At 44.3% G+C, this 8,422-nt stretch overlaps 2 protein-coding genes across 3 annotated transcripts; one reads left to right on the top strand and one right to left on the bottom strand.

Moving 5' to 3' along the window:
* Positions 1-3,562, top strand: LOC133891496 (uncharacterized). Of its 2 annotated transcripts, none has more exons than XM_062332224.1 (6): positions 1-343; positions 620-709; positions 801-1,034; positions 1,207-1,309; positions 2,213-2,442; positions 2,889-3,562. In XM_062332224.1, exons 1-6 carry the CDS (start codon positions 33-35, stop codon positions 3,097-3,099), a joined length of 1,179 nt encoding a protein of 392 aa, XP_062188208.1. In that variant the 5' UTR covers positions 1-32; the 3' UTR covers positions 3,100-3,562. The 2 variants fall into 2 exon arrangements, with proteins under 2 accessions (XP_062188208.1, XP_062188207.1); XM_062332223.1 differs by having other exon boundaries at positions 798-1,034.
* A 913-nt stretch (positions 3,563-4,475) lies between these two features.
* LOC133891014 (heat stress transcription factor B-4b-like) lies at positions 4,476-7,419 on the bottom strand. Its single transcript, XM_062331695.1, has 2 exons — positions 6,850-7,419; positions 4,476-5,718 (listed from the first exon to the last, which is right to left on the bottom strand). Exons 1-2 carry the CDS (start codon positions 7,105-7,107, stop codon positions 5,086-5,088), a joined length of 891 nt encoding a protein of 296 aa, XP_062187679.1. The 5' UTR covers positions 7,108-7,419; the 3' UTR covers positions 4,476-5,085.
* Between the last annotated feature and the right edge of the window lie 1,003 nt (positions 7,420-8,422).

Here is an 8,422-nt window from a genome sequence, read left to right as displayed (position 1 = left end):
TAAAATTGATAAACATTTCCCCACCACCTCCCATGGCGATCCCTCCCCGGATCACCGGCGGCCGCAGGCAGAGGCCGCTGCCGCTTCCCCTGAAGAAGTCCTTCCTCGCCGCCGTCACGGCCGCGGCGGCGCTCTCCGTCGTATGCATCCTCTCCTTCACCGACGCGCTGTCCTACCTGGGGTTCCAGCCCCGGGACGTCGACAAGAGGGACGGCAACCGCAGGTACCTCTACTGGGGCGGCCGTGTCGACTGCCCCGGCAAGCACTGCGGCTCCTGCGCCGGACTTGGGCACCAGGAGTCCAGCCTCCGCTGCGCCCTCGAGGAGGCCCTCTTCCTCGACAGGTAATTCGTTTTGCCCCTTCTTCCGCGCCTGTTCTCTCTTCTCCCGCATTGAGATCGCTAGAGGGTTCTTGGCGTCAATAAATGGGTACCCGGTGGTGAAAGATCGCCTTCCGTACTTGTAGGTTTTGATTGCAAATTGCATTGATCTTTCAGGTCACTTAATGTTCCATTTATAACTTAGAAGATTGGAGGAGGCAAAATGAAAAAAAAAAAAAAGTTTGTGTGCAATGTAGGATTATGCTAATGTGCCCTGGATTCATTTTTGTTGTTCTGCAGGGTACTTGTCATGCCTTCAAGGATGTGCCTTAGTTCAGTGCACAATACAAAGGGGATCCTTCACCCAAGCAGTGCACCTTCAGATCAAAGGTTTTGCTCCTTAAGCACCTGACCTACATCTGCGCATTGCTTTTTTTCAAGTTGAAAATAATCCATGTACGTAAACTCAATGTTTCAGCAGATGGGAAACGAGTTCTTGTGCAATGGAATCTTTATATGATATAGACCTCGTATCAAGAACTGTACCTGTTATTTTGGATAATCCACGATCGTGGTATGAGATAGTATCAAGAAGTACAAAACTAGGAGAGGATGGCGTCGTGCATGTGCAAGGAGTTAGCAGAGCTGAACTCAAAGAAAATCCACATTACTCAGGGGCTCTCCTCATAAACCGCACGGCAAGTCCTCTTGCTTGGTAAGGATGCAAATTCCCTTAGGGTCCATGTTATGTTATCTGCTTCTGAAGAATTAGCTTATTTTTCCTTTTGAAAAAAGAATTAGCTTAATTTCACAATCACAGTAAGTCATGTCTATTAACGCAAATGCGTAAACTTCAAATATAGATCTTAATCATCATTGCAGTTCAGGTTTATGGAGTGCAAGGATCGGACCAAGCGTAGCTCTGTGATGTTACCATACACTTTTCTGCCAACAATGGCAACAAAAAAACTGAGGGATGCAGCGAATAAGGTATATTTTCACAAGATTGATTTCTGTTCAGTCTAACGAATATTTTAATTGAAGCCGACTACATGAACCCACAGGGAAAATAATCTTTTTACGCACTAGCTTGTTTGGTTCAAAATCCTATTCTTGACTTCTATCGTGTGTTACGTCATTAGCTGTTACATGGAAATTCATCTATTTATGACTGATGATGTTTGATGGAAAGTAATACTATCATTAACCAAAGTACCCAGTTACTAGAGTAGCCATGTGTGTCTTGTCTCGAATTCCCAGTAGGAACAAGGAAGCACTGATATTTCCACATCCTTTAACTGATAGTCAACATGGCTCTAATGAACATATATCTGAACATATAACTGAACTAGAAAGTACTAGTAATGAACATATATCTGCCTTGTCCTATGTTATATCATTGGAAGGTAGCATGCAATGAGTCATAGGCAGCAGCTGGCATCTGCGAGTCTGCCTGTTTAATTCATTCAGTAGACTCCCATCTGATGCAATCATGAGGTTTTGATCAAGTACTCTTCAGTTCTTCAGAGCGTCATGCTTGCCACTTTTATTCTTGGAATAGGGTGTGGCATGCTATCACTCCTGCTTTCTGTGGCTATTTAACTGTGCGTATGTTACACAGCTGCAGCCTGCTTATGCTAAAGGAACTGTGAAACCTATATTTATGTTGTTCCACTTTTTTAAAAACTAGGTAATACAACATGTAATGGACTGCGCTTCTGAAAGGAATTTTGGTAGAAGAAACTTGCTAGCTTTGGTCGTAGGTCTGTATTGAATATTGCAAGCGGTTCAGGCATAACTTATATCTCCATGTATAGAATATTGTTTCAGTAATATCGACTTATTCAGTACAGCATAGTCTTCTCTGCTTCTAAATTTATGTGAGCTCTTCAGATGAAAGAGATATTTGGTGACTATGACGCTATTCATGTGAGACGAGGTGACCTGCTGAAGAACAGGAAAGATAGATTTGGTGTAGAGCGGAGTCTTCATCCTCATCTGGACAGAGATACCCGCCCTGAGTTTATCAAAAGAAGAATTGCAAGGTGGATTCGACCAGGTCGCACTCTTTTCATTGCTTCCAATGAAAGGACCACAGGCTTCTTTTCACCTCTATCAGACAAGTAAGGCTGACACCTTTTATCTACTGCTCTTCTTGCACCTGGATCTCATACATTAAGGGAAATTTGAGGGCGTCACTCCAATCACTTATGTTTCAGGGTATGACACTCCATTCACTGAGCCCACATGTCAGTGAGATACAGAGTGGCATTACCTAAAACACAATCTTTTGGAGTGGCAGAATGTTTGTTTTCTGCTAAAAGTTTAGCACGACTTAGAGATATGTATTCCTGCTTGACCAAGGCTTAAGGATTCCTGAGTAATTGCCTAAGTAATCGACTTCCATGTTTTGGAAGTGTCATTATTCATGGATGGTTTTGAGTCAAGGAACTATCAGCATGAAAAGAAACATCTGCATAACAATTAACAATACTACATTTGCATGTGCTTCCATGATAGAAGCTATTACATTGTTTGTGTTGCTTATGTTGACATGGCGTGGATACAGGTACAGGCTAGTATATTCATCAAATTTCAGCAGCATATTGGAGCCAATAATCGAGAACAACTATCAGCTGTTCATGGTGGAAAGGTTAATCATGCAAGGAGCGAGGACGTTCGTGAAGACAATGAAAGAATTTGATAATGATCGTGCTCTCTGTGATGATCCTAAAAAGAATACCAAAGTCTGGCAAGAACCAGTTTATACAGATGACTGACACCGGCTGTTATGCATTTATAATGCCGCTTGCAATTGTTTCACTGATCTTAAAGGTTTCACAAAGATGACCTAGTACTTACCATTTATGAGATGACATAATGGCTTCGCATAGATGCATTATATATTATGGCATGGCAGAGGGAGAACAGCGTTATCTATCTGAAGTCACACGTCAAGCGAATCAACAAAAAGTAGCAGAAGCATAACCAAGCCTGAAATTAACTTAAGATATGGCCGCTCTTGTACACATCGTGTTCTTTTATTCAGCCGAGGTTCTCAATGAATTTGTTCCTTGATTATTTTTTTCATTTTATTTGGGGAGGAGATTATACAATTTTGCTTTACAACACCTGCGGGCCAAACATTTGTGCATATATAGCATGGAACTGCTGCTAGAGCTATCAAGTATCAACCGCCAGACACACTACTTCCTGCTGCAACTACTACTGTACTTGTGTTAAGATCAGTTGTACTTTGTCATTCATGGAGGATAGAATGTTTGTCGATTTTTTTAAAAAACCCTTACTTATTTGAGGATGGTATGATATATAGTTTTTTTTAAAAAAAAAAACCAGTGATCTACAACAGTCATTGCAACAATATACATCTGAGCTCTTAATAATTCCTGTCGAAGGCAATGTGCTATAAGATATGTATACGTAGCAAGCTAGTGACAGGCAGTGTACTGCAAGTCCAGGCTAACAAGAACGTAAAATGTCGTCGCACTGCAAGGCAAAAGAAGGAACAAGTACAGTTTGAGCATACCTGGCAGTGACGATCAATTGGCTTCATGCAGCAAATGCCTTTACTTTTGTTTGTAATCTCAGAAATGCAGGTAACCTAAATTAACGTACACATGTTGCTTCACTATGTACGTACATTACATGTCCAAACTAATATTGCAGTGCTAGCATTCGTAGTCCCCTAAACCCAACACAGATCCCATCTAATAGTACAGTGCTAAGCACTCAACTAAAAAAAAGAGAGAATTTCGTACTACTACTATCATCATCGTCTAAATTAAACTATCCTAAAATCGCACTTTTAAGTGATAGCAGAGAATTGCACTTCTAATTAATATTTCACAGAATCATAATTTTTAAGCACTATAGTGATTTCTAACAGGCCAGGTCCACTTGTCAGTCTCACAATATATATAAACATTGGCTGGTTGAGTGGCAGGGGTATATATAGTAGGGCTAAATGGAAGGGATGATTCCTATTTGCATTCCACCCTCATGTTGTATTCAAAGCCTTCCATTCTACATCACCCTACCACATAATTAGGCTAATATTTCGGAGCTCATAATAGCATGTTAATTTGAGTACTGCAAGCGACCATATATTTCCTAAGGTGACTAATTAGCACCTCTCTCAGCACCAACGTCCTTCACCTCCTCCGTCGTCGTCACTCGTGTTCTTCCTCGTCTCCGGTGGCCCAAAATCCGCACCTCTTGGCTCCGCCACCAACACTAATTCCACGGTTAGGATCAAGTGAACCTGAACCCTAATTAACCCAGTGAACCTTCTACTACCCTAAATTAAAGAAGCTCTAGCTGGAGATGGATATGACGGCCTACGAATTAATCTTGATGCGTATTCCAAGGTGATAAACTGATTGAAAATTACGTGACAGATTTATAGCAATTCCAAGAAAATTATAGGCCATGGAGCTTGGACTGCTTAGCATTTTCTAGCAACTAGTCAACTAAGTCTTTTCATGAGCTAGCAAAAGAGCAAACCGCCTTCCCGTCCCATGCACGGCCAGAAAGAGCATAAGAAGAAGGTGCAAGCCTTGGCACTTTCATCGATTCATCCATGCATGCATTCTAGTTGGCTTAAATCTCAGACTGATGAACACTTGCACCATGCAAATTAATCTCAGCACGCACTCAAGATTAAAGAAATTAACCAAGCCTAGCTAGCGAGCGAGCTACTCCTCTCTGATCTGATCTTTATATGTACACGACGGCAAGCCAGCGGCCTACACCTCGCTTCCCTGGTCATTGTCGTCGTCGCCGTCCTCCCGGTGCGCCCGCTTCTTCTTGCCCTGCAGCGCCACGCCGAACAGCTTCACCGTGCCGTCCGCGTCCCCGGGCAACGCCTCCGCCGTCGGTGAGGAGGAGTCCGGGTCCAGCTCCAGCAGCCTGCAGGAGGACGCCGCGCCGGTGCGGGCGGGCAGCTGTGCGTGCGCCGCCGACGAGGGGCTCGTGACCGGCGCCACGTGGTTCTGCAGGAAGTAGATGATGTCGTTGTAGAGCTTCTTCATGTGCGCCAGCTCCGACAGCAACAGCGAGTTGCGGCGCCGCAGCTGCCGGTTGTCCTCCGACAGCGCCACCAGGAAATCCCCGCCGCTGCCGTCATTGCCGCCTCCACTCCCGTGACCACCGTGCGCGGCGGCGGGCGGCTCTTCTTGGAAGTGGTACACCGGATGAGTCGGCGGTGGCGGGGGCGGCGGAGAGAAGGGGTTGAGGTGGTGGTGGTGGTAGGGCTGGTGCGGTGGCAGCGGCGGCTGCGAGGACTTCCTCCGGTGGATCTCGGCGAGGAGGTGCTTGGCTCCCTTCCTGAAGAACTCGTTGGCGAACTCCCATCTGTCAGCCACTATCTTCCTGAAACCCTGCAACAACAGCAAATGAGATCAGCTTCTTGTTCTTGCAATAATCTACTACCAACAATGGAGGAATGAGGAATCTATGGCATGATATTGTAGCACATTGCAATTGTAGCTACCATGCATGGCAGATGACTGTTGCTGTACGTGTGGTCAACTAGCTAAGCAACTAGTCATGTCAGGTGCTGTGGTAATGTCAAATCTGCATGGTATATACTGCTCGGCACAGAATACCATAGGATATATCTCTGTATTTCGTTGTGTCAATCTTTTCCCAATGGTTGGGATAATGAGACTACTAAGAAAGATTAATTGTATGTGTACACACATATGCATGTTCATGGAACTCCTAAATATGCATGCACATTAATAAGCTTACAGAAATTCCTTAATATGCATGCACATTGAGAAAGATTCGAATCAAGTCATGGTAGTTACGTTGAAAAGAACAGACCGATCACGAAGTATACAAAAAGGACCAGCCAGTACTCGAACAGTCATTGTACAAAATCAAACAAACTTTTTTGTTTTGTTTTATTTTGTTTTGAAGGCTCTAAAAACCTCGCGCTTTCTTCCTTGCGTTATACTCAAAAAGCAGTACTGCATATGAGACGCCGGCCCAATTAGAGGCCAAATCACAAAAGGGGACGAAGTATTCGAAATCCTTTTCAACAAGTCAACCAAAAATGCAGAAACAAGTCAACCAGAAAGGAAAAGAACAGTGGAGCAAGCAAACTACAAATGCATGCACGCTCTTCTTTTCACAGGCTAGGGGAACAAGAAATCGATGTCCTAGTTGGCAGGTGCAGGTCATACCATTGCCTTCCCATCGTGCAGTATAGGGCAACCAAATCCGGTGAAAAAGAGGAACAAAAACTTTTGCTTGCTTGTCACATTCTAGGAAACAAGCAAGATAGAGATGATTCCAAGTTTCCAACAAGCAAAACGAAAGCCAAGATTAGTGCAAATGCAATGCATGCACGCATTAACCAAACCAAAACCCCCAGAACAAATAAAACAAGGATCCAACAGCAACACATCAAGAGAAACAGAAACCTAATCTCAAGAGATGCATCAGATGCAACACAAGCAAGAAGAAATCAAAGAAGCGAGCTATGTACGTATCTGCGTGCTTACATAGGTGTTGAGCTGCCTGACGAAGCTGGAGAAGTTATTGTGCTTGAAGTAGTTTGGGAGGAGGTCGCGGGCGAACTCGGGCGGGCGCCAGACGACGAAGGTGGCGTCGTCCTCGCCCCACGACACGATGTGGTCGGTGCAGGGGTCGTCCACCAGCTGGTACGTCTTGGTCAGGAACGGCGCCGGCACCGGCTTCGCTTGGTGCGAGCTCTCCATCGACACCACCATCTCACCGCACCGCTCCACAAGGAAAGCCATATATGGCCAAGTCCCAGTCCTCTCTGATCTCGCTCTATCTCTCTCGTTCTAGCTCAGCAGGCAGAGAGGAGGAGGAGGAGAAGAACAGGATGAGAACTGAGAAGAGAGAAGAGGAGCAATATAAGCTAGCAGCTTGCTCGGTAGCAGGGGGAGAGAGCAGGAGAGTGAGGACTGAGGAGTGAGGAGAAAGAAAGGCTGCCTCTCTCTTTAGCTCTATCTCCAGTTTCACTGTCTCGCACTCGCACACATAAACACATGCTCTCACACACCCCACGAGCCCCTTCAAATATTCTCTCCCGTGTGGGTCAGGCGGTCAGGCCACTGCCTGCAGGACCGCTGTCTCTCTCTCTCTCTCTCTCTCTCTCTCTCTCTCTCTCTCTCTCTCTCTCTCTCTCTCTCTCTCTCTCTCTCTCTCTCTCTCTCTAACTCATCATTATATATGCATATGCATGGATATCTGTTCATCAGCAGAGTAGGGTGGTGTGGGTGCTTCAGTGAGATAGCTGTTGGACAGAAGAAGAGAAGCTAGGATGCATGATTGCGAGGAGAGAGAACCTTGCATTGCTAGGTTCTTTTGGCATTTACCCTCACTTGTGTCACTCCATACTTAACCCCTATCTAGGGCATACGTGTTGCTTGGAGGAGATCAGATAGTATTTCCCTTACACATTTAATTAGATATTGCAGTAGATGCATAAAGGTAACTATGCAGCTGCTGTTTGCATGGAGGAAAATCTAACGAGAATATATAAATTACTTACACACTATTTGACACCCATTGCATAATTTAAGAGTAAATTTTAGAATACTACACCTATGCGCTCTAAACTACTGCAAAACTGCATTTTTTAAGTCATTATCACACGAATACAAATACTTTGAACAAATCATAAAAAACTACACTCTTTGGCATGAGCTGGTAAGTCAGGCCCACACAATGACACAAGACACCCTTAAGTCAGCAAAGTCACGCATGTGCCTATGATTGACATATTTAAGTGTACTTATGGATATATTTAAGTGAGTTGTAGTATTTAAGTGACTAGATCTGGACAGCAAATATATCACACCGATACATATGAATCAATGGGTGGTTTTGATTTGGTCGGCACAAACAGACATGAAATATATATCTGAACTACTCTAAAACCATAGTGCCAGTAGACAAAAGCAGGACGACCCAAGATGAGCTACCCTGGTGCACGTGCATAGGCTCCAAAAGAATTAACGCTTGTTACTAGTTCATATTTAATGGAAAATAGTTGCTTGAAAATTATATTCGTTATGAAGTGATGCACCATGGTCTTTTTCGCTC

Source organism: Phragmites australis, chromosome 14 (genome assembly GCF_958298935.1).
Source record: "Phragmites australis chromosome 14, lpPhrAust1.1, whole genome shotgun sequence".
NCBI classification, from domain to species: domain Eukaryota; kingdom Viridiplantae; phylum Streptophyta; class Magnoliopsida; order Poales; family Poaceae; genus Phragmites; species Phragmites australis.
Note: the sequence above shows the minus strand (reverse complement) of the source record. Positions and strands in the feature narration are given on the sequence as shown.